The sequence below is a fragment of the Strongylocentrotus purpuratus genome, unplaced genomic scaffold (assembly GCF_000002235.5).
Source record: "Strongylocentrotus purpuratus isolate Spur 01 unplaced genomic scaffold, Spur_5.0 spur5_scaffold_21, whole genome shotgun sequence".
Lineage (NCBI taxonomy): Eukaryota > Metazoa > Echinodermata > Echinoidea > Camarodonta > Strongylocentrotidae > Strongylocentrotus > Strongylocentrotus purpuratus.
Window position 1 is genome coordinate 17,931,447 of NW_022145607.1, and position 27,850 is coordinate 17,959,296.

The 27,850-nt window shown below is 39.5% G+C and overlaps 1 protein-coding gene across 2 annotated transcripts; it reads right to left on the minus strand.

The window, feature by feature from the left end:
- Positions 1-27,850, minus strand: LOC100890044. Of its 2 annotated transcripts, none has more exons than XM_030995219.1 (8): positions 27,620-27,850; positions 10,935-11,187; positions 8,996-9,129; positions 8,058-8,251; positions 6,935-7,109; positions 5,576-6,380; positions 4,956-5,159; positions 1-4,544 (listed from the first exon to the last, which is right to left on the minus strand). In XM_030995219.1, the coding sequence occupies exons 1-8, from the start codon at positions 27,650-27,652 to the stop codon at positions 2,800-2,802; spliced, it is 3,543 nt and encodes a 1,180-aa protein (XP_030851079.1). In that variant the 5' UTR covers positions 27,653-27,850; the 3' UTR covers positions 1-2,799. The 2 variants fall into 2 exon arrangements, with proteins under 2 accessions (XP_030851079.1, XP_030851078.1); XM_030995218.1 differs by lacking the exon at positions 27,620-27,850 and adding an exon at positions 12,247-12,474.

A 27,850-nucleotide genomic window follows, 5' to 3' on the forward strand; every position in this document is an offset into this window, starting at 1 on the left:
TTGCACGTAAGATACCACATATTTAATGATAATAAGAGAACAGCATAATATGTAAATCAACCAATATTAAATACTGTCAATACAAACATTAATACGAACCACAACGAGGCGATTGGTTGTTTTGCAAACAACTAACTTCAATGTATAAATGTAGACACAGGCCTAATACTGAATTCTTTTGTCATAAAAAAAAATCACTCGATTTAGCAACTGTTCAAATACACATTTTCGTTATTTGTCATTTATATTATTATATCATAACTTAACCACAGATCGAACTACTACAGCACACTGCCCCCTCCACCCACTTTCAATACAAATTTAATCAATAAACTTCCATTAAATCGCACTGTGTATACAATTGTGCTGGTAACATTTAATGGTGACTTCATTCTTTTGTTAATACTTCATTTTATTGTCAAACTGCTGTCATAATTATATAAGTTTGCATATTTATGATTCTGGTAGACTTGTTGAAGTCATACTACTTTGATTGTTGTAAAGATGTTATTTTGAACGTGGAAAAATAACAGAATAAAACAACATGACAAGTGTTTAGAATGCTCACAATTGACGGAGCGTTTTATACTGCCAGCAGTGTTGAATAATCGAACGAATCACTTCCTAATACCATATGACAGCTGCTTGCAAAATTTAACATTTTCATAGGGGCGAGTCACACTCACCACAGCTACGATCCACTATATTTCATTGTAAACGACAATAACAAAAACAACGACAACACCATCAACAACACCCACAACGACAACATCATCAACAACACCCACAACGACAACATCATCAACAACAACAACGACGATGACAACTTTACACCTATGTCAACTATGTACTGATACAAGCGTAGGCCCTATACATAGTGACCTCAAATCTTGAAACTTAATACTTATTACATACCGAAACATTTTTTTTCTTTCTGAAACACGTAGCATAAAATTGTGATAAACTTCCGATGCGTTCGAGTTCCCAAACCACATTTCGTGAAACAGTAAGACAGAATTGAAACATAAACTATATATTTAAACAGAAATTTGGATCTCAAATAATGCAAATAGGAATTACACTGCAAGATATATACATGTAAAAGCATCAGGATATCCAGAAATGCCTACCGGATTATGGAATATGTAATATTAACAATGGGTGACGAAACACTGAAACAAATATATACATTAAATATTTATATTCTTCACATCCCTCATTTCAATAAAAAAGCAGCTTGAAATTCAATTTTGGACAAGTATCCAACTGCAGGGAAGGTTGTGATCAATTAAGATTCTAAAGAGTTAGCATATATCAAGGCCCATCAATAAAGGTTCGGAAGGGAAACTATCTATTACCGAAGGTCGAGGGTTCGAATCTCGACGCGGCACTAATATCCTCTGGCAAGAAATTAACCTATACTTGCTACTCTCCACCCAGGTGTTAAAATGGGTACCTGGTAGGATGCGACCGTCATTTTTGGTCGAACAGTTTTTGAGCGTCAAGTCACGCCTGGCTGGAAAGCTCACCAGGGAGTGAAGATTGTGCAAACGTTGTGTGCGGGAAAGCACTGAATCCAATGACCGGGGTGATAGTATCTCTGTATAGCGCTTAGAGACGTCCGGGATGTATTAAGCGCTATATAAAAGATGAATATTATTGTTATTATTATCTTAATCCTGAACACCAATCCTCGAGGTATGTAAGTGACCAGTTCAGGTCAGTTTAAAAATCTTACTGATTGTTGATCATCATCATACAACTGCGCCCCGCGTTATATACAACCAGACCCATTCCCGACAACCTCAAGTTTTCATTGATATTCGAAGAGATTTTCATAACTGGAATGGAGATAAGTAAACCTTTCAAAATAATCGTTAAAATAAGATGGAGTTTGCAATTACCTCAATGTTAATATAATGCTTACTCTTGGCTTAAACTTGACTACCGTTTGTATATAATAACTATGAATTTTGAATGGTCACATCCATTTAATCACAGATTCTACAACGTGTTCCATCTTCTAAAGCATAATTCAATTGGAAAGTTTTACAAACTCTTGATTTTCTTTCACACAATTATCGTAACCAATTAAAGTGATATTTCCCTTGTCGTGTTTATTTCTTTTCCTCCACCCTTTTCTCCACATGTTCTATATATTTAATAATGACTTTTAAGTTTGAATACAACCGACCAATGATGAAGCTTCATTTCAGTTTAATGATGATGTAATATTATAAAGTCATCATTGATTTGACATGTATTTGACTGTGGCTGATCTGCGGGTATGATGTCGCAAGAGATACATTAAAGCCCTACTGTACTACTTGTAGCTACTTGCTCCCTCGATATAGAAAAAATGCCTAAGTGGTGACCATTGGTCCCCCGTGATCCTCTTTTTCTTATGTTAATTGAGAGCTGAGTTGATTAGAAAGCTCCCTGTCAGTGACCACGCTGTGTGGTCTTATCCCTCCTGGCCGCACTAGTACACATGGCCTTTAAAAATACGACATCGTAATACGGGAGATGTGTTACATCTCCTTCTCATAACGTAAACGGAGTTCAGGTACATGTATGTTACTTCGCTTCCCGTTGTCAAAAAGTAAGATATGCGAGTTGTGAGTACTATACTAGCAACAACAGTACTGAATTAGAGACTTATACTCGCAACAAACACAACAACATCAACATCTGGTAAAATGTCTATTGTAACAGTTACTAAGACCATCAAAACGACAGCAACAGCACATATCATGAATTATAGCAAGGAACATAGCGAGAATGATTTCAGGATTTCTCTTACGGCTTTGCATACTTCTCAAGGAATGGCAAGAATTTCGGAAAGACATCATCAGAGGCATCCTTTCCGACGATACAGTCCAGGTGCCCATAGTCTGGGACCGTGAACCACTCATAGTCTTGCTCTGGATTTGCTTCCTTGCATCGCTCGTAGCTCTGCTTTGTGGTTTCTGGATCCCAGCAGTGATTGTCCTCTCCGCTGAAGTACATTATGGGAATGTCCAAGTGCTTCATCTGCTTCCGATATGCTTCCGAATTGAGTCTCTCTGGGGAGTGGAAATCGGGAAGGTACGGTTCCGCGTCGTCATCCAGTCTGTCAAGGAACCCCATGCGGGTGCAATGGGCGAAGTGCCTGAAGATATCGGAGTGAACATAGCCGTTCCATTCGTGAAGAGTATCATGCGTTGAGGGGTTCATATTGTGATGAAGCCAGAGGAGGCTGTAGATGAAAGTGATCCGATGGCACACGTCGCTGTCGCATTGCTCTCTACTCTCGGAAGTGATGTTTGAGATGCCATCGAAGACGCGGTTCATGAATTTCCGATGCCACGCGTCCTCGATGTCTGAGTACGCACTCATCCCATTCACTCCGATGCATTGGAGGAACTTTGGGAGGCGTGCATTCGCCTTGACCTTATTGAATCTGCTGACAATGAAGCGGAAACCTACCTGGGACACAACCATACTGCGGATTTTCCCGTCCAAGTGTCCGCCGAGGAGAGAGGCATGCATTGTGGCCGATCCAGCGCAATGGGCGATGACCTGAATGTTAGGTGCTCCTGTGACTTTCATCATGAAGTCTACGGCTGGAGGAATGTCCTTGTCTGCTGGATCGTTGATGAAGCTACCCTTCCTGTGAGCCGTAAGGGCTATTGAGAATCGCATATCCAGGCCCCAGACATCAAAGCCATGCTTCACAAGGAATTCGACGAGGCTGACCTCTACTGTGTCAAGAGCAAAGATACGGTGCGTGACGCCCAGTCCGTGTAATAACAGAATTGGTCCTTTATCACCGCCCTTGTATCTTGTTAATGCAAGAGGCGTGCCGTCAGTTGCAAGGAGGTGATGGACTTTGGGAGTCATCTCATTGAGATTCAACGGTCTGCGCTTTCTCGGCTCAGCATCGGGACGATACGGGGAGCTCAACCCATGCGGATTAAAGACACCATACGAATCTACTAGAATGCCCGTGAAGAAACTTCCAAACTTGGCTTTCCATTTCATCCTCTCCCTCTTCGAGCAACAACATGTCACCTGAACCGTCGACAACTGCTTGATGAAATCTGAGAACTTGATCTCGAGCTTACCCTTCCCGACCTCTTTCCCGCCTGGTTCAGTCCCTTCAGTGACCGTAATCGCCAGCGTCGTCGTATCGGTCATCCCTATTTCAACCGCCGTATCCTTGTGCACGGTCTTGACTCCCTTGAAGATATAGAACTTGTCTCCACCATGCAGAGTCATGTCATAGGTCATTTCTTTGGTCTCGACGTTGTCCTTGCTCTTCCGGAACAAGTGGAATACTCCGTTTGACGCTGTCAAGGGTTTGTCGTGCAATGCCGTGCACTTGACAGTGCCATGGATGGCTGCTTTGTGTTCAGGATCCACTTCAAGCATGTGTTGGATGTCCTGGCTCTCGATGGTCAGGATGAATTCGCAGGGGTATGGGAAACGGTCAGCGGTCAGGTGGCCGACCATGCGTTCCGTGAATTTGAAGCCAGGTTTGCAGTCGCTGCGGGACTTCTTTTCTGTTAATGAAAAGAAGCAAGAAAGGTGAAATCACTAGATTTTGGAACAAATAATGTTTACTTCGCTTTAAGGAATTTAAGGAGGACAAAGAAAAATTGTTCATAAAATGTCAGTCATCGAAAACAGCTGGATAACGAGTGTTAACATTGTGTTAGGCTTGGTATGTTCCAAACTATACATCAGGAGATAGCTAGCTATTTCGTACATTCAAATATTTTATCTATCAATCATTACATTATTCAATATATTATCAAGCAAAATAAATAGAAATTGAATTAATTATGTTTCGAAGACAGGTGACTGAAAGGTATTTTCAAATTATTCAACATAAGGTTGACAAACCTGTTAAAGATTGAAGAAAAGGGTAAACGATTTGAATCACAGATTGACGTATAAGAGTAAAAACATACCAATCGATTTGCCGAAACCGTAGTGTATTGTCCAACCTTTACACTCAGCCAGGAGACGCATGCATCGCTCCGCCACCAAACTGATTGTAAGTGTGGGATTAACACCAAGACTACGAGGCATGACAGCGCCATCTACGACAAGAAGACCAGGATACGTCTCGTTTGAGTCTCCTTTGAAAACGTGTCCAGAATGGTCAACCACACCTTTACAGAAATGAATATGATGAAATTACTTTAATATTGCAAGCAGTTAAGAAATTCCTTAACAGAGGTGGAAGGGAATATAAAAAGGTATAGAAGCATGACACATCTATTATAACTTCCAGCTAAAGTGAATACAAAAATGTCAGAAACCTATGTTATTCAAACTACTACCGCTAAACTATGCCTATAAAACTACATTTATATAGAGAAATATGCAATATGACCTTTCATCCAATATTATTAGAGATACCAACTTAACGTTCTATGAATAGCAATGGGAGGAAATACCATTGCATATTTACCGCTTTGTACTGATTTACTGACTTATAAATATGTTTTAAATTTCGACATTGTTGCTATTATTACCGGTTCTATATATTTTTGTTTATTAAGTAAATTGTGAAAATTCAAGGTACCTTCTTTTCCAGATTCTGCCATGCTGCATCCACCAAGAGGATGAACAGTCACTACACCCTTGGAGCCTTTGAGCTTCGGGATGACGCCACCCCAAACAGGATTCGGTATGACCTCTCCCTTAAGAACCTTTGTTGCAGATCGGGCAGCATCGTAGATCTTCTTGAAGTTCTGCTCCTCACCAACCTTTGGAAAGTCCACCCAGACGCGGCCGTTGGATGGGTCATGGTGCAACCGACCCCTGCTCGAGTCATGACTCATGGAGAGGAATGCCAGTGTGTTCTTGAAAGCAGTGCCGGTGAAGGAGTGAAGGAACTCCGTAAATTCGTTCTCATTGGGCGACATATCCTCCCCCTTCGATGTCTTCATGAGGATCTTGTAGGGCAGCTCCAGAATGGACGGAGGAGTGCCATCCTGCAGGACGAAGCCATCCTCCATAGGCATATCAACCACATGCCGACGCATGTCCAGGAATCCTGTGATGCAAGGTCCGGGTGCTTTCGTCGGCTTCCTCGCCAGGTCCTTTAAAGCTATTCCCACTGGACGGATCTTATCGGTGCCGTTGTAACTGAAGTTGAGGGCGTCCCCGTTTGTAGTGAATCCCTCGCCGAGCTTAGGTGAGAGCGATAACCCATAGAAGGCGGACTGAAGCAGAATATTGGTGGAACCGAGGGATCCTGCCCCTAGGATGACTGTCTCTGCGGACACGGTACGTTCCTCTTCGTTGAAGTCGTCCTGGCCGAGAGGCACATAGTAGACAAGCCATCTTCCTGAAGACTCATCCCTTCTGATCGACTTTACTCGAACCTGTAGGAGAAACAGAAATATGAATTTGAAGGAAAATCAAACTTCTGGCATGTCTGGGGATTAAATAGCACTTCACTTGAATAAAGTTTTTGAACACTGACAAAATCATCTGCCAACCACTTAACAAGTTGAGCAAAATATAATCAACCCAACGTAAATGAATGTTACAAAAGTAGAGTCATGACATTTTTTCTGAAAACGTTCAGTGCAGTTTCACTAGGGGTCGGTCGTTAAGCTTATGCTAGAATGTATTGCAATATAATCTGGGCTGTTTACAAAAGAAAGTTTATATTTTTCCATACCCGCTCCCCTCAAAATAAGCGAACAAACAAACCAAAACGTCGCAAAAATAGAAAATCTATGTAATCCTATAAGGCTGGATTTCGATGAAAATTTTTGTTGGCAAATAGTGAAATCTCTGTTGCTGGTTTATAACGCTTGTTTTTATCCTAAAGTTTAACTTTTTGGCACATGTGCTATTCCCATCCTCCATGTTCTAGCGACGTCCTTGTAATAAGGTTGGAAGTTCTCAGACACTGTCTTCACGGTCTTACCTCTGTAAAGATGTAAGCGCCATGTGCCTTGGCATCGGGAAGGTAGTTCATGTTGAGTGTGTTCTTGGCACCTGTGTTGCAGCCACTGCAGCAGTTGCCGCAGCCGACACAAGCAGGTTGCGGCAACCCGATGTGGTTCTTCTTGGTCTTCTTAAAGTTAACATAGAGCGGTACCCTGTAGATTGGGAAAAGAACGATTTTCATAATTTCATGGAAGGCCATGTTTAGTTAAAACATACATTTTCTGTATATTGATACTTTGGCAACGTTGAGGTCGTCACAATGTTTAGGAATGTTGGGGCCGGAATTCTTTGTTAGTTTTGTTTATGTTTGTGATACATTTCCTAGGCGTTGTCCGTCTGATATTATTGGCGTGATTAAAGGTAATATAAAGTTTTGTATTGGGTCATGAATTCGGTTAAAAAAATAGGAAGCATATGTGATCCTACAATATTCAATGATCGTTGTCGCGGATGAAATCGAGTCTAAAGTGACGAAATTTTGAATAATAAACTCTTTATGTTGTATAGCTCCCTCTCAAGATTGTCATTACTTTAGCTTCAAAACAATGTTTCTTGACTTAAATCGACCAATTGTCTATTCCCGTTTGGAAATTATATATCACAACTGCATATTCTGAGATTTTCATGGAGTTACGATTGATACTATTCCCAAAGTTGCGATTGATATCAATCGCAACTTTTCATAAGATGGAATCAATATCAATTTTAAAGTTGCGATTGATTAGGATCAATCGTAACTCTTAGGCCCAAAACTGCACATTCCGAAATTGTCATGGTCACAGCCACTATTTTATGGACGTAGGCGATATTCTGAAATTATCGGGATTACCGATAAATTTGATATTCTAATTTCTCGAAATCCTTAGCCGGTAAGAGCCCATTTCTTCAAAGTTGCTTATTCTAACACTATAGGGTTCACAATGGTAATCCGAATTTTAAATGTCATAATCTCATATTTCCATTCTGAATAAGTGATGAAGAGCAGGAAAGAACCAAATAATCTCGCAAAAGTCAGTTTAGCAAAAGGGTATTGTTTGTCGTTTCATAAAAGCCAACTTATAGCGATCCGAAAGTACAAGAAAATTTGATAATTGTCATACTTCTTGTATAGTTCCTTGGTGGCCAGGTCTTCGATATCGGTGACGATTCCTTTTGCGATCTTCTTCATAGCTGCTTGCTTTGGCAGTGATGGATGACTATCCGGGTACTCCATTGGTCGAAGCATCGATATCACGTGATCACGATCAGCGCCGTTCAGGTTGGTGACGTCATAGCGCAACGCTTGCGGCCAGGCCTGCAAAGATGGAACACAAATCAATGACAAAGGGTTTATATGTCGCAAACTATAATTAATTAATTAATTAATTCGTATCTGGATAAGCGTCTTTTTTCTGCGTCAGTTTAGGCCTTGACACGTATGTATGAAATCGGAATATAAGTGCAGGAAAAACATTTAAAAAAACAAAAAGCAAGTAATCAAGCAAACGAAACAAAAAAGGAGAAGGATCGCTTGAAAACAATAACTAATATATACGAAACAGATGTTATTTGTTAAAAGCTCAAGTCGCTTTACTCGAAACCTAAATATAGACCCTCCTCCTACTACTATACTGCTGCTGCTGCTATTACTACAGCTACTACTATTACTACTACTATTACTACTACTACTAATACTAATACTACTTCTACTACTACTTCTATTACTACTACTACTCATACTACTACTACTACTACTACTACTACTACTACTACTACTACTAATAATAATAATAATACTTATACTACTACTTCTATTACTACTACTACTACTCATACTACTACTACTACTACTACTACTACTACTACTACTACTTCTTCTACTACTTCTACTAGTTCTACTACTACTACTCCTACTCCTACTCCTACTCCTACTCCTACTACTACTCCTACTCCTACTCCTACTCCTACTCCTACTCCTACTCCTACTCCTACTCCTACTCCTACTCCTACTCCTACCACCACTACTTCTACTATTAGAATACTTTATTGTACTGCATACCTTGTCATCAAAGACTTCAGGGTCGGCATCCAAAGCGACGTTGGCGTTGATGAGTGACCCCCCACCCAGACCACATCCTTGAACGACTGTAACTTCGGGCCCGATGATGATGTCGTATAAATCAGTCGGTTTACCTGGGGAGAGAGAATAATAATAATAATAATAATAATAATAGCTCGTTCTTATACAGCGCTTTTCAGGACCGGAGGCCCTCTCAAAATAGAGAGAGAGAGAGAGAGAGATAGGGGATTTGTGGGTGTATCTAATGATATATTGTACTGTAAACAAAATGAGAAGTGGTTAATTTACAGCCACTCTAAAGTGTTGGAAGCCCCAAGTTCTCCAAAAATGTGATGGCAAAATTTCTCTTAAATATCATGATGTGAAAGATGATGTAATTTAAGACACATATCTGCGAAGACTCCCCCTTAAATGTGCTTGAAGACAAATGAAGAGCTCGGTTCAAAAAGGTATTGTAACATGCATTTTTTTCAATAAAAATTGATGTTTCTCTCTTTCTCTCTCTCTCTCTCTCTCTCTAATAATAATAATAATAATAAATTACATTTATAAAGCGCTTAATACAATGTTTCTAAGCGCTTAACATACAAGTAATTAGGTACAACGTAAAATAAACATACAGCAATAATAATACATAATTCTAATAATAACATTACAGATAATTAAACTGCCCTATAAATTACTATTACCGGTAAACAAAAAATACTTCAAACTTGCCTTAAAAGACTCTTTCTCTCTCTCTGTCTTTCTAGCCTTCCACAGATTTTTCAGACTTGTACCACCTCCCCTTTATATGATCCTGGATCCGCCTTTCGTTTATTTCTACCAAGATTGATAAGCTGACGGACAGAAATGTCCACCGAAATGGTTCGTATCTTGCCAATAAACGTAATAAACTTTACTTGTTTAGTTTGATCCAAAGTATGGGGATATTATAACAGATTACCAAAGACATTTGTTAACTTTGAAAGTGTCAATTTTTCTCTGAATGAGTTTAAACGTTTACGGTTTATATGTACATAGAGAGTGTGCTATTATACAGAACAGTTCACTACCGCTGGAGAACCCATTAAATGTGTATTGTTTCCTGAATGCGAAATTTGACATTGTGGTGAACCATGGACCTACTTCTAGGCAGGGGCGGATCCAGCCGGCGGCTAAGGGGGGGGGGTGAATTCATGAAAAAAATATTATTAGCGGACAGGGGGAGTCTGAGAGGATGTGCCCTCAATTCGTGCGATTTGGCGTATACTTTTTGCCAAGATGTCATTTAAAACCTGTGACCTTACCAGCATTAATTTATGATAAGCTTTGGATTTCCTTGGATTATCTCTGATTCATTCTAGTTCTAATGTTTTCTGACTGTTTTCAAGACAATATCATGTTTGTCGATCATATGTAGCTTAGTGTTTCATGGTAGTTTTTTAGGAAATGCTAACTAAGCAACGATTGTTGAATTTTAGCAACAATCGTTCACCATTGCTGCTCTTTAATACTTCAATTACATGCAGTAACAAATTGAAATTACAGGACTCATAACAAAATCGTTTAACAGTTGATTGCGCTTGATTGAGTCCACTGTTCGCAGGGACGAGCTGGAAGCCATTGAAGTGGACATTCTCACCATTAACGACAAAGTATTATTATTATTCTTATTTGTTCACCTCCTTTACAATACTATTTGAATGGGGAAAATCAAATGTTAGAATCCCTGGGAGAAATTTCAATTGTTGTTAAGAAATTGCAGTTAATTCCGCTTCTTTGATTCTATTGTTCGGATTGTTAAGGTGAGAAACATAAGTCTTGTTCAGACGATGGCAACTAAAAATGCACACCGAATATGTTTAAGACTTTTAGAATCTGAACTGTAAAAGGTTTCACATATTTGCTCAAATGTATTATATCTATTAAAACTAACCTGTTTCTATTACCGAACCATCTTTCTGAGTAATCTGGGTGTTTTTCGCTGCTTCCATCAATGTTTCGGGAAAGTCCCCCGGCCACCACTCTTTGCCCTTCTCCAAGACACACACTGTTTTCCCCGCCCGGGCGCAGCGACTTGCTGCGATTGACCCACCATATCCGGATCCGATGACAATGACGTCATAATGAGGCTTCAGATCACTGAGGAAAGAGGACAGTTTGTATCCGGTGTAATCTGTGCCAAATTCCTGCAGAAAAAAATATTAGAAGGAAGTAAAAAAAAAAAAAAAAAAAAAAAAAAAAGTCTTAAAGGTAAAGACCAGTAATGGTCATGCGATTGCATTGTGATAGGAACGTTGTGGAATCGATCAGAAAAGGTTGATCATCTAGCATCTAGCATCTGCAAGGTTCTGGAATCATCAAAATGATAAGAAATTTGGCCCATTCTTCGTAAAGTTACAAGCACTATACACAGAAAGATGTACATGAGACTACCCTATATCTCTCACAAGACCATGAGAGAAACAAATTTACCAAATATATGAATTAGTAGGCGGTTTCCTGGCAAATTTTTTACCATCATGTCTTAGTCAAAACATATTCTTTCACATGATTGGTAATGAGAGCTTCCATTTCCTTTTTTGAAATTGGAACACTACAGTCCATTGGGGGAAACACGAGTATAGTAAAAAAAAAAAAAAAAAAACGTTCACTCAAAGATTTTTACTTTTTTGAGGCACTTCTTGATAATAATTGAAGCGCAATGTTTTTTTAGGGCTTCAATATTACACCATACCACAGACACTGGTAACGCGTAGGGCCGTGCATCTCAGATTTATCATTGTTAAGCGATGCCTTTAACGATAAGAATGGATAGTGAGGTGAACGACAACGGTAATACAGTTAATGAATCTAAGACGGATACAAATTGGGTAAAATAGAGTGTAAAATGGGAATAAAGAAAACCTCGCTACGTCCACAAATCACTTATAAAGACTCGATCTAGAGAGTTTGAATATACCGAGTTTAGTTGCAGATCCAGTAAGGGGGTGAACAATGTGACAAGTCCCACTGGATTTGCATGTTGATGTTGGTAATATAAAGCAAACTGCAAAACTGACTCAGAATTCAAAAGCCTTTGACAACTATTACTACAGTAGATATAGCAGCGAAATGTTTACACCCATCACATTATAGCCTATACTATGCCGCTTGAGAGAGTTATACTCGTTACTGAGATGCCAACCATGTATCCTGAAACAGATACAAACATTTAAATGAAAAGCTGAATAATACAAAATAATTACCGAATCTTTGTCAAAGTGGTATGTTCTCTCCAGCTCGCCCTCCATTATAAAGATAACTGTAAATCAAATTCCCTGGAAAACTTCAAAGCTCTCATCAATCACACTCAGGTTACAACAGCACTCAATACTAAAATACACATTCGTTCGATACGTATTTCCTCACCAGCACTGACAAAACACAATGAGATATTTATCAAAGGCAATTTCTGTATGAACATACATCCCACCAATCAAATGCCGATAAATCAAATCAAGTTACAAACTATGACTGTTTGCCAACAACGCGAGCGGAAACACTCGAACACAGTCGAGCAAGTTCCGTGATTTTCCTACATCCGGGTGCCGCGACCTATACCTTGGGTCTGTAACCTGTATTGATCAATGGCACTGTATGTGTTTTATTATAGGCCTAGGTATAGTATTAAAATAAAGAATTTATTTGGTATGTGTCTTTTATGATGTCACTGTATGTGTTTTATTATAGGCCTAGGAATAGTAATATAATAAGGAATTTATTGGGTCTGTGTCTCTTATATCTGTATGTGTTTTATTCTAGGCCTATAGGAATAATGATATAATAAAGAATTTATTGGGTTTGTGTCTTTTATGATGTCACTCTATGTGTTTTATTCTAGGCCTAGGAATAATGATATGATAAAGAATTTATTGGGTCTGTGTCTTTTATGATGTCACTGTATGTGTTTTATCATAGGCCTAGGAATAATGATATAATCAAGAATTTATTGGATATGTGTCCTTTATGATTTCACTGTACATGCGTTGTATTATAGACCTAGGTAATAACAACAGAAGAAAACAAACCATCGATATCAACCTTGCGATCTTGTGATTCATGACATTTTTCTTCTGGTGTGGGGAAAAGGTTTCGATTATTACGTCAGATTAATAGGTGAATGGTATTTACCGTAGAAAGAACACAATTAACACAATGCAAAAGGGGGTATTCCAAAATCGCCATGCACTCGGGAACTGCCACGGCTCTCAATGTACGGAGGCCTATTTACCGGCTATTTACATTTCATTGTTGTAATAATATTGGTTTTGCCACTTCTTTGACCTTGTTTACACAATTTCGTGACTCAACAATTCGTCAAAAGAACTATGTAAAAAGATTTGATTCGAAATATTGAATAGAAATGCTGATTTTTCTGTCTTTGTTTCCCTTCCATACATCTAAAACAATATTCATCTTGATGGGAATTTGGAGAAGAAAAAAAATCATACTAACTTTGTTTTATCGACATAAATTACTCTACGCTACGTTGTTCCATCACATTGTCTCTTACTTTTCAGTGTATCATCCCTCTTCCATTCTGTACCTGCATGGCTTGTGCTGTCAATCGTCTGGTAAAATTTACTGCAATAGCAAAGGGGTTTTCCCGACAAGAATATTTCGCAATGTCGATTTAAAGATGGAGTATTACATCGTACTGCTGCCTTCCTGGGTCATATATTGTGATAATGTATATAACGTTTCCCAGTTCCTTATGTGATGTAGAACCACCGGACGTTGAAATTCTGAGAATGCGTTATGGATATGTGGCCAATCAAGATTTTGAATTGAATGCAGAGGGGGTAGAATCCTCCCAGGGCCAATGGGGTGGGGTAGAAATACACCTAAGCAGTTATACGTGCTGTAGATCCAAACAGCTCGGGGAATAGGGGGCACCTACTCCATTGGACTTCATGTGTTTTTTTTTTAAATATTATATCGTATTCTTTTGATAACATGTCGCGTGTAAACAGTGTTTTAGTAAACACATCGTTCTGGCTTCTGTAGAAAAAAATACACCTCTCTCTCTCTCTCTCCCTCTCTATCTCTCTCTCTCTCTCTCTCTCTCTTCTCTCTCTCTCTCACTGTTTCTCCATCTCTGTGTTTATGTCTCTCTTTCTCTCTCATCTCTCTTTATTCCTCTCGTCTCTCTCTCTCTTTATTCCTCTCGCCTCTCTCTCTCTCTCTCTCTCTCTCTCTCCTCTCTCTCTCTCTCTGTCTGTCTCTCTGTTATACCATGAAAAGACTATGTGCACTTTTATCCTTCGTGACTCAAGGTTAGTTTGCAGACACAAACCCTTGCATGTCGCTGTGCATACATTGCTTGCATTATAAGAATACAATAGGCTATGATTGTACTTTAAAGGTGATACAAAGTTTTGGGAAATTTAGAAAATTGGGTGGATAGCGATTCTTTACAATATTGATATATTTGGATGCCCCTATGGATGTATTATAAGCACTCGAAAATGTAGCCCCTAAAATACTTCTACAACGATCACTGAATATTGTAGGATCGCATATGCTTCCAATATGTTCATTTAAACCAAATTCATGACCCCATACCAAAACTTTGTATTACCTCTAAGGCTTTAACCGTTATATGATACAGCCAGACTGACATATCTAGGTTCAGCTCAAGGCTCTAGGAATTGTGATACACTTTCAACTTAGGATCTGTGCTTGCAGACCAACTTGAAGTCGTCTATCCATGGACCTACACTGCATACGCCTAGCAATGACCAATCAGGATACTGAATAGACGGAATATTATCACTCACAGTGATAATATTCATGAAAGATGATTATCAATTGTTTAAAATTGTGCATGTCCCTGGCGGCATGAAAACAGGTGAACTAGATAATTATCATAATATTCATAATATTCATAACATGTTTTATAAAGAACTACATGGATAAGCCGCAGTGTTATGTTCTCTGTCTTAATGGGTGGCGATTTCTTGTCAACACTGGAGGACGAAAGGATGAAAATCGTAGCGAAGAAGCGTGCCAAAACGCCAGTAAGGGTCAACACCCCCTCCCCTACCTTCTTCTTCCCGTTTTCGTTTTTCATATCTTCGTTAGACTAAGTGCAAATTGATGAAGAAATAACATTTTCACCGCAATGAAAGTGTTTTTGAACTTACGCTTGCAATTTTAGAAAAAGGATACTCGGACAAGAAACAGCACCCCACGAAAATATACCCGCAAGCTTATCCCACTGCGTCGCCCCCCCCCCCCCCAGCACGAAAAGGTCCAGTAGTTGCGAAGTAGTAGCAGTAGAAGAAGGAGTAGTAGTAGTAGTAGTAGTAGTAGTAGTAGTAGTAGTAGTAGTAGTAGTAAGTAGTAGTTCTTGTATAGTAGTCAGGCGCGTACGCAGGATTTTTTCGAAGGTGGGGTTCTAAAATTTTTAAATCGCGCCGAAAATTTCGCAACGACTCAACCAGCCGCTGAATAAGCGGAGGGGGGGGGGGGTCACCTATTTTAGGTCACCTATTAGCATAATTTGTTTTTTAGTAGTAGTAGTCGGAGTAGTTTGATGCTTTATTGGATATCTTGTTTAGCACAAGGCTAATCTGCCACAAGGTTCACATTTTATGGAGTAACTTTATGTATACTGCATTTAATAGTGCGTTGAATGATCTTGAAGACTTTATTGATTGATTGATTGAGAAAGCATATAGCGATCATTTATTTCTTCCAATATGTTCAATTGAAACCAAACAAGTTAACAGTATGTCATGCATGATTTCATGTTTACATCAATATTTATGATAACAGAGTAATACAAACTATGAGCTAGTAATACAGATAAGTACAAAGAAATGAAAGACGATAGTGTTCCGAAAAAAGACTCAAGGACTTGCATGTTAGGACGTGTGCGTGATGGCATTGAAGACGTGTGCGTAATGATCTTGGACTTTGAAACGTGATTATTAAGAATTGGGTGTATTTGCATGCACCTAGACTCCATTATGATCTCTATACTAGGATCAACATAAAAAACTAAGCCTCACGTAGCTAATCTATGAATGTAACGAAGTTCATAGAGATAACATCTAAGCCAAATAATATTTCTACAGTGGCGTAGAGAAGGGGGGTGGGGGGGTAGGAGCACATTTTTTTTTTGTCCCGAAATTTGAAAATTTGACCGAACGATTTTTCGTTCCGTTGGGGGGGGGGGGGGGGTAAGGTCACCTATTTTAGGTCACCCATTAGCATAATTTTTGTTTTCTTTCTTTCTTTTTTTTATTAAAAAAAAAGGGGGGGGGGGGTCCTCCAAAACACATGCACACAACAAATTTGAGGGGATTCGAGGGTCTGTTAGGACGTGTGCATGATGACATTGAAGACGTGTGCGTAATGATCTTGGACTTTGAAAGGTGATTTATGAGAATTGGGTGTATTTGCATGCACCTAGACTCCATTAATGTCTCTAGGATCAACATAAAAAAGTAAGCATTCCGTTGCTAATCTATGAATCTACAGAACCCAATTTGGTCGGCATCCGTAACGAAGTTCATAGAGATAACAGACTAGGCAAAATATTAACTCTACAGTGGCGTAGATAAAGGTGGGACGCAGGGGATACACGCCCCCCCCCCTCCCCCGGGCCCTCACCATATCAAACGATTAAGAAAATGAAAAGAAAAAAAGTATATTATGGGGAAGAGAAAGGATAGAAATGGGAAGAGGATGAGAAAATAAGACCGTACGGCAGACTCCTTCCACACCATTCCCTTAATTAAAGGCCATGCAAATGATCATATCATTTTTCGAATAAGACCGGTGCTTGCCCCCCCCCCCCTCACCCCCGATTGATACTAGTGTACCCTTAATGGGTGGACTCACGCTACGACAGTGTACATACCTAACGTCGTCACAGTTCAACGAAGTCATATTTCAACTGAATACCACACCCTACGTTCGTTATTCTTTATCTAGAGTGACAGACATCGTAAATACAGAACATGGTTAGAGTATCATTATGGCGTAGCCAGCGTTATATCAAGGAGGGGGGCACCCAAACGAAAAGAAATGTGTCGAACTAGGTGAGCGTGAAAGAAAATGGGGGGGGGGGGGTCGCCCTCAGCTAAACATTTTGCTTGTCAGACACAGAGAGTGTTTCTTTTTGAAGGAAAAGGCTTCTAAAATGCAATGACGTTTCTGCATGTGTTTTTTTTATTCTTCTCAGACTTGTACCCGAAGAGATTCGATCTAGCATTTGCCCCATCCTCTTGCCAGAGAATGACGATCCGCCACTGGAATCAAAGCAGACAATCGTATACATGCATCTAAGGTAAGCAAAAAGACTGAAGAATACAGGCATGAGGAGAGAGTGCATGGAGTGTGATTAAAAAGAAAGTGGACCTGGCAGGTAATAAATCAGGATGAAGTATATGATGCTGAATGATTGAACGTGAATTAGATTGGTATGGGCTCACAGACAATACCACCAACATGATCAAGAACAATTTTCTCCTACAATGAGACGGTAACATTACCGTCCAGTGGAAGGCGAAATATGCTGGCATGATAAGAAAAATGAAATCAACAAAAGGAACCATTATGACAAACGAAAATTGGAAATGGCAGGACAAATCTTTTCAGACAGTGAATACCCGTTTGAGATGCCATATTAACAGAAGAGCAATAACCATAATACCGCGGCGCATGTCATGAACAATCTTTTGCGATACCCAGTGGCCATATGCGAAGATTTTAAAAACTAAATTTACTTTTTTATTGCAATGGTGATACTGTGATTGGACAATTTTATCAAAATTCAATGCTTGAACTCAACATTCGAAGTAATGATTATTATCAATTACAAAACGCTTAAGCATAACACCTGGACTGAAGAGCTCTCCGAACACTGCTGAGATGCGTGAAATAATGATTAATCATTTCATGTTTAATAACCGTCCGAATCTAACATTTTTGTTATTCACGTTGGACTATTTGTGTAGATCATGATATATTTTCCTTAAAACTACCTAACATCTATCCTAAGTTAAAGTTTAAACAAAATAAGAAGCGCGATCTAAGCAAAATGATCATCATCATACGTGTACCTTTTTTGTAACCCCTAGCATAAACGTATTCAAGGAAATACGACTTGTCCTGTTTATCTTTGAAGAATTTCACATTCACTCTTTTTAATAATGATATATCGGTGCGGAAATTGAATGATACCTTCATCATGCTCAAGAGGAAAGCGCCATAAATTTCCACTTCCAGCGTACCTCATTTCGGAAACAGGATATCTGGACTCAGAATATCTCTCTTATTAATGATGGCGCTATTCCCTCAAACAAGGAAAAAATGATCCATTTAATTTAGAAGCTCACACAGTACTGATCAGAACGGGAAAACCTTTCTTGAAAATATTACTGATGTTAAGAAGAAGAAGCTTACTCATATCACTTTATCCCTCATATAACCCCTTAATTTTCGGACTCAGTACCGGTAGATATATGCCGACCCAGACGGTGGTCGCTGTGCTGTAAACAACAAAAAGATAATTGTTTACCAATTCACGAACGCTTCCATGTTATAGAAAATGTGGATTCGTGTGAAGTTTCAAGTGGCACAACTGGTCCGTTTGAGTGAATTTCTATTTATCTAGTGTTTCATAACTGATTCGGAGTTAAGTGTGAAAAACTTTGTATATGTTAGAAAAATATGTTCAGCTTTGTCGGGGGGGGGGGGGGGAAGGGGTGCCATGGAGTGGCCAAATCAAGCCTAAATGAGAAATAGGTTTTGAATTCGATGCGTTGTCATTGCAACTTAAAGGAATAGTTGAGTTCTTGTTCTAGACCGCAAATGCCTTTAAAGTTCATACTTGTTGTTTTTATTCTTATTTATGACATTAATTTCTAGTGCTCTTTTAGGACTTAAAATTACTATGAAGGTAACTTTAGACCCCAAAATATGTGAAATTTAGCCAATACGGTCATACCAACTCAGCTCCACTTTAAAAAAAATACGATGACCATTAATTAAATAATTAATTAATTAATAACAATACACGGGCCGGATGGTTATGCGTATTATAACTTCAAATTGTCGAATATGTGTGGGGCACCATAATAAGCACCATAATAGAAATAACGTACTCTTTATCATGAAAAACATTTCAAAGTCATCGGTTGTGATTTTTTAATTAGGGGCTACCAAAGTTGGGTGCACTTTTTTTAATACGCACTGTACTTAAAAACAAGCAGCATTATAAATAAACCCTCTTTATCATGCACGTTTTCGTTGATGAAAGTTTACATAATCTTTTTTTTTTTTTTTTGGGGGGGGGAGGGACATTTACGAACTTTAATGTTGCTTACCTTATGGGTTCTAATGATTAGTAATGAAAAAGGGGAGGGGAATAACTTACAAGAAAGACAGAGAAAGGGGGCGAAGTGGAATATAGATAGATAAAGAGGGGTAGAGAGGGAAGGGGTGAGAAGGAGAGAAAGATAAAGAGACATACAGACAGACAGACAGAGCCGGGGGAGGGGTATCCTTAACGAAAAATGTTCAACCGCCCCCTCCGGCCAACCACTATTTTTCAATTACACTCCAAATCTCAAAACTCATGCGTGTAGGTCATTTACGACTGAATGCTGAATGATGGATAACTCCTCACCACCATCACATACAGCAATTTGAGGAGGGCTTCCCAGGCAGAATGAAATTGTATCCACAAGAGAGCAGGTTGATAAATGAGATAATTACCGACCCGTTTCGAACCCCTCGGTGGGACGACCATGGTGGGACCGATGAGTTACAAGACATCCACACGTCTGTCTCTCGGCATGCATTATTAATGTCGGCATTAGATTTGAGATGAAGGTAGTATAATGGGTTGGAAAGAAAAAAAATTAGGGTATAATTTAATGCTGGACACGCACAAAAAAGACGCGCCTCCTTCATACGATTCATCGCACTTCTATTAGAAGGGATAGGGGAGGGGTGGGATTATATCGAACATGATAATGTGCCAAGGAATTATAGATTTATATGCTTTATGATTAGGAAGACGGAAGAAAAAATAATATGCCTTTTGAATATGTCATGGGTGATTTAACATCTGATTTTACGTCATTGAATTTAGGATAGCAAGATCGAAGCCCAAACAAATTTATTTCATATTATAGCAAAACATTAATAGTACTGGTGTTGCTTCCAGTTATATTTCCTTTGCGTAAAATGCTTCTCAGTGATAAATGTGTTCGACCTCCCCTCGGCACCACAATTCTAAAATCCTAAAGATGTAGGCCATACGCCTATACCACTATGATGCAGGGCTATAGTACAAGAAGCTTGGCAATAGCCAGTCAAAATAGACATGTTTTACTGTTCAAAGTGCCCGCAAATCGTAAAGCCCCAGTCCCATATAAAGCCGGACCAGCACGGACGAGCACGGACCACCCCGGACCATCCCGGACCATGGTCTGGGGTGATCCGGGATGGTCCGGGATGTTTTGTTCAAAAAAGTGTGATGCTTTTAAGCTACAGTCCCATATACGTCCCGGACCGTCCCGGACCATCCCGGACCCCATCCGGGGTGATCCGGGATTCGGTCCGTGTTGACACCGTGTTGGCACCGGGGTGGTCCTGGATGGTCCTGGATGGTCCTGGGCGGTCAATAACTCACTCCCGGACTGCCACGGATCAACACGGACCGCCCCGGCGCCACTACGGATGACCCCGGACCCAGCACGGTGGCTACACGGATCACCCCGGATCAAACTATTGTCCCGGACCGTCCCGGACCACCCCGGCAGTTTTTGACCGTCAAAAACATCCGGGGTCGACTCCCGGACCGCCCAGGACCATCCAGGACCATCCAGGACCATCCAGGACCATCCAGGACCACCCCGGTGCCAACACGGTGTCAACACGGACCGAATCCCGGATCACCCCGGATGGGGTCCGGGATGGTCCGGGACGGTCCGGGACGTATATGGGACTGTAGCTTAACGTGTATTTACGAAGCATGCCGATGTATTCTAAGTTTCCCCGAGTCTCTACGAATCGTTCAATAATAAATAGGTCCAACCCGGCATGAACTCGAATCATCTTAGAGCAAAACCACTTAGCGCGGTTTCTGATCCGAGTTTATCCCCATTCCCAGCATTCCCACTACAGCTGGGGAATTTGAGGGCGGCGCGGGGGGGGGGGGGGGGGTTGCTGGTCAAAGGGATCCCTTTTTTTAATATTTTGCTTGCGCGTATTTTCTACATAATATGTTTGGGACTTGGACCCTCTTTTACTCTCGATATCTTCTTTGAATAAGCTTACCTCTCTTTTTTTGCTTGCTTGCTTGTCATATTTCTGTGGAGTTGAACTTCTTCTCCTTTTCCAAAATCATGGAGCCGCCCCTGTGCAAAATCATAGATCCCCTGCACTTGAAATCCAAATATTTCCCTATACCTAGCTATCTAGGATTTCAAGTTATCGTAAATACACAATCTGTCAGCTTCGACAGTACGTGCCTTGTTTAGAGGCTTTAGAGGTTAAAGTTCAAAGGTAATAGATGTAATATTATCTGTCATACATGCCGGATGAATTGGTTAAAGCAATAAAGGTCCATTTCAGTATTTTGCACGTCCTGCGGTCAAAAAAACAAAATACGGGAACTTCCCTTTCATTAATTTTCTGTTTATTCTGATTAAATTCTGATTAATGAATTCTAAAGATTGTTTGAATTAAGGACTGTGACGAGCGTATATTTTATTGGGGTTAATTTCTCCCTCTCCCTTTTGAGATTATCTATAATAATAATGAACAAAATTACTACAATGCATCATTGAAATAAACATTCATTACGTAACACAAACAACTATTTTAATCAATCACTTTTTTATTATTATTATTACTCTCACTAAGTGACTACACTAGGATCTGTATTCTAGTCGACAGCCAGAAACTGGTGGATCTAAGCTCTGCTCATTAAAGGCTTTATTAACCTTTTTAAAGCGTCAAATTAGAGTCTACTACTCCAGTAAATTAGAATCTATGCTTGCTTGCAGACTACTACAGACTCGGATTGGAACAATTCGTTCCATTTTGTTACAGCAAAGTCTTTCAGGGAACTTGAGCTTTATAACAAATTATGCAGTAAAAATCGGGTCAACCCTTGAGTGGTCATGACACTGAAAACCTTACTGAAAAAACAAGAACTATGCCTTGGGCACTATGAAGTTCTAAGAGGTTGTTCGCTTGCCTTGCCAAGAACTTGACAGGTGAGAACAGGTCCCACGTTTCTGACAAGTCTCATCTAAGCAATGTGGGCCCAATATAATCATTATATCTTTTCAGAATAAAACATTAATGGTTAAGTAAAATAATGAGCATGAATCTGATAAAAACGTTATGTATATACGGACAGGCGCGTACGCAGGGGTGAGGGGGTAACTCCCCCACCTCATTTTTTGTTATGTGTGTGTTTTGAAGGAACCCCCCCCCCCCCTCAACACTTTTTTTTTTGGGGGGGGGCTAAAGGGTGAGAAAAAAAACTTACACCCCCCCCCCCGCTTATTCACCGGCCGGCTGATTTTTTTCTCAAAAACTAGACCAAAAATAAAAAAATGTGCTCTTGCCCACCCCCCCCCCCCCCCCCTCCCCTCATTCACAAAGTTTCCTGTACTTCAAACATGCAGGCTTACTTATTTCATTTGTCATGTTTGTAATTCTATGTTTTTCGACGACGTGGTGTGAACGAAGGGGAAGGGTGGGGCTTGAAGACCCGCAAAAATATTATTACCAAAGAGAAACACGTCGATATGATGTTTTTGTTGCTCATCCTAAATTTCCAAGCACTCTATATCATGTAGGCCTCCATTACATAATAGCCCACAAAGCCTTACATAGTAATTTTCTAGGCGTTGTAAGTGGGAACATGTTACAATTACTTTTTAATTAGCCTCTACCGTATTAAAACCTTACACGTATTGGTGTCTTTGTGTGAAGAATTACTTATACTAGGCAAAAATCTTTCTCCCATTATTGTCTGGGTTTCAGTTACAACAGCTCGATTCTCACACCGTATCCCCCCTTTTTTCTTTCTCTCTTCCTTTCTCTCTCTCTCTCTCTCTCTCTCTCCCTCCCTCCCTCTCTCTCTCTGTCTCTCTCTCTGTCTCTCTCTCTCTCTCTCTCTCTCTCTATCTCGCTGTCCACATTTCCTTGGCTTTGTTTCTTGACAAGCTTGTCGCTATAGGAGTGTTTGACACCCCTTTCTTTTCAGGCATCTGTCTTTTTTTTGTAAATACATGACTGTATACAGTGTCTTATCGGCAAATGGAAAACCCAGGCCCCTATGTTTATGATGACCACTTGATGGTCTTTGCTTGTTCGAGAATTGCGAAATTCTAGACAAACTCGGCAGATGTGGTCCGCCCTCCCCATTATAAATGGTATAGTGATAATTCCAAGCTCAAGCTCTCTCTCTCTCTCTCTCTCTCTCTCTCCTTCTTTCTCTCTCTCTCAAACTCTCTTTTCCCCCTCTATTTCTCTCTGTCTCTCCTCTCTCGTTCAGTTTCTCTTCTTGCCTTTTCTTACCGTTACCATTTACATTATCGGTAGCCTCCCGCCCCCCCCCCCCCCCCCCCCCCCCCACAAACATAAACACCCACCGCCCTCTTCAGAGCATAGCATAGACCATGAATATCCACCTGTAATACTCAGCTTACAGCCTTTATTCAGCACCTTGGACGCCTGCAGAGTCATGTAACGTTTTGCTTAAAGCCCCACTGCGCACTACGTATAGCTACTTGTACCCTCTATATAGCAAACTTCCCCAATCGGTGCCTGTTGGTCCCCCATGATCCTCTATTTCTTATGTTATTTGAGAGCTGAGTTGATGAGATAGCCACCTGTCAGTGACCTCGCTGTGTGGTCTAATCCCTCCTAGCCACACTAGTGTTGATAAGCTTTAAGCCCCACTGCACTACTTATAGCTACTTGCGCCCTCTATATAGCACGCAATGCCTAATCGGTGACCATTGGTCCCCCATTGTCCCCTTTTTCTTATGTTAATTGAGAGCTGATTTGATGAGACAACCACCTGTCAGGTTTTAAAGATAGGTTTTAAAGTTCTCAGAAAAGGAATAACATTTGAAGCACAGACAGAAACCTATTTTGGCTCATTTTCAGCGTCTAAAAATGATGATTTAATACAGGAATGCTTGTCAAGTATGCAAGGTATTTATATTGTCTCTACACGCGGGTCTACTATCTTTCTTTATCTTTCTTTATTATCCTCATTAATGGCATGCCTTTAGTTTAATTGTAAAAAAAAGGAGAAAAAAGAAGGAACGATAAACTAGCGCTCCAGTGTTCGTTTGGGATTAACCGATTGTAAAACGGAGGAATTGTAGTTAAATACCGGTTTACACAATAAGCTATTGATATATTAAAGAGATAAGCAGTAAATAAGGGGTATTGCAAGAACTGTTTAATGGACAGTGACCATAAAATAGGTCCATATTTAACGGGTAGCAAGACGACCAAGAAAAGCAAGCAACAAATAAAAAAAGATTGAAGATTAAATGCATAATATTTCGGGATTTTTACTAGCGAGTTTCAATAGTAAAGGTGATTCCTTTCCCCAAAAGTGTAATTTAACTGCGGCTTTCCAACATAGATTTAAGCCTTTCGCAATTCAGCCATTTTTATTTGCTTTTGAAAATATTATCGAAATCTTGTAACACTGCTTAAAATCATTCTCTTTTGTGAAATAACAGGTAAGAACCAGTATTTTCAATACAATTATGATATCTATTTGGGGACAGTAATTCCACATTTTGTAGTTTGGCTATATGACTTTTAATTCAATGCCCTAAAGAATATAGATCCTGCATGAGTACAAAGAACAAAACTTTCTGCATGCGAGAGGTGATTGTTTGCTTTATATCCCACATCGACAATACATTTCCAAAAAGAAGATGAATGGTGAACACAACAGTTAACACTGAATATATTAATTACGAACGAGTGTTTGAGAGCTGCTTAGCTTCTTGCAGTCATGATAGCCTATATACGCTTATTTCGCAAAACTATGCCCAATCAGGTCCTGACGTTCATGGCTATGCGACATCAGCGAGGAAAAAAAAGATTTTACTATCACTGCGACCGTCAAGATAATTATGCAAGCTATCATTTGTCATTTTACCTCATTTAAACAAATTGTATTTGCAAGATTCTTGATATATGGGATATAAATATTGATTCTGCAAGATTTTATAACCTCATATACCCTTTAAATTGAACTTAAATGTGTTAATGGGATCAAGAAATCCTACTTCAGGGGGATAGGAAGCGGAAACCTAAAACAAAATATGAAGAAAGAAAATTTTTTAAATGAACCAATAGTCGGAGAAATTGAAATAAAAATTCTGCATCTTAAATTGTCAACTTGTATTTGATAGTTAGATTTAAAAGCCTATATATATATATATATATATATATATATATATATATATATATATATGTATAGGCATGAAACATCCGTACGGCATTTAAGTAGGAAATACGGTATCAATTAACAATTAACATCAGACTCTGTTATGGTCAAGCTCGATTCGATAAAGACCGTAATCATGTATGGTAATGTTTGTAAACCTGCAACAACAAAAAAATCCCCCTTTTTGAAAACCATATCTCATTACTTTCAAGTGTAATGGATGCATTACACAATATCAACTCACATGGTTTGGCATCAGAAATAAAAAATATCTTGTTTAAAATCAGGCAAGTCAGCACTTATAAAGTCTATTGCATTCTGACAAACATTATTTTGTTTCGCTTTCGTTTGTCTCCTGTCCTACATACATTATGTATACCAAACTAATGTTAAAGAGCAACTGGAAGTCTTTAATTAACAACAAAGTAGCAACTACTTTCGAAAGAATTAACCCCAAGCATCGCCTATCGAAATGTGTGAAGATGACAATGATGTATTAAGTACCGTAAGCCGAACATGTTTGCTATGGGGCATACAATAGAGTTTTGGTTCTTCGTAGACACAAATTTGAATTTAAATCCCCCCCCCCCCCAAAAAAAAAAAAAAAAGTTGAGATCGACATTGCATGAGGGGGGGGGGGGGGGGCACGGTGTGACCAAGAATATCTGGTTGTGGTTTTAGGGCCAACAAGGTTATTCACTGTGAATTTAGTGATAAGGAATTAAAATTACTTGTTTATAATCAGGCAAGTTAGGTCTAAAGTCTATTGCATTCTAACTCTTAACCTCATATACATAATCATTTGTATCTCTTTCATTTATCTTTTCAGGGGCGTCGCTAAAACATTTCAAATATTTATGCACGACTGTGTCTTCTGTCCTACATAAATATATGTTTAGCAAATAATTTGAAGCATGAACTATCAGAGAATACCGTATCGTAAAGAGGGGGAAATGACGATAAAATGATATTGCCGCAAATGGGTATCCGAGTTGTCAGTTTTGCATACGAACGAAAGTGATCATAAATGCGACGATCAAGTACCATGCATCCGGGAAATGTACACGAACATGCATGTGTGCCTATATGAAACCAATCAATATAATTAACCATCTAGCTGTTGCATGTATTGTGAAAATGTGAAACGTCTTGACGTGAATTATTGACATGTCTTTGAATAGAATTACAGAGCTACAAAGGGACAGTACAAGTAGCTCCAGGGAGTTCCCGGGTAGCTCTATACATTAAGAAACAAGGGCGCTGCTACTGTATGTAACAGAATTGCGTCCTAATTTCTTGGTGTATAGTTATTTGAATAGTATGCGAAATTTCACTTCCATCAACTTTGAAGTTTTGCCACAACTATTGGTAAAAAACACAATATCAGTAAAAAAAAAAAAAAAAAAAAGTAAGAAAATAACATGTTTAAGTACACAGACAAAATACGAAAGCAAACTTATACTGTAGTTTTATCGCAGGAACGTCTAACTGATTGGAAGGTGTTATCTTTCTTTCATTCTTCTCACTTCACTGTTATCTCTCTATCTGTCTCTCTTCCACTAACTCTATATATTTATCGCTCAATTTTTCTCCTTCCATTCCTCCTCTCTCTTTCTGTCTGTCTCACCAAATATGATATGTACATGTATGTTTATTTATCTGAAACTGGATCGGCATCACCCTCTGCACCCCCGAGCAATCGCTCCCACATCGCTCCTGCATTACAAAGTGTCAAATGCAGTCAAACTAATGAGGCACATGCATATGCATAGGCTTTGTGCATATTTTCCATTCAGTATCAACAACCAGAAAGTCATTCTGCAATATATAATCACTCGCCTATACTATAATTAGGCTCTGACTCAAGAAAATCGATCCTTTCGAAACACAAATGGAGATGTTATGCATGTTAACCATGCGTAAACGTGAAGTTACAAAAGACAATGGAATCGACATGTGTGAAAAAAACCATACCCTCAAAAATGATATATATATTATATTCTAGTGATTATTCGAAACACCAAACTGATTTCTTAATCCTTTCTTGTGGGTAGGCACCCGCAAAATATAGTTCACTCTATAAACCCATACAACGTCCGAGATGAGTATACACTTACCTTGCCCCTGCCTGTGCTTGTACAGGTCCCCATCTTGGGATGTTGTAAGATACCTGCCGCCCTTCCCGCTGTGACTGTAATGTAGATAGGCCAAGTATGAATTTTCTAAAGCGGGACGCTTAGCTTTTTTCTGTTGGCGATGCACTTGGACGCCAGACGCATATTATAATCACCATCACTCTGCCTGTGCGATGCGACGAGTGCGAGGTTGAAGCTGTGGTTTCAAGACAG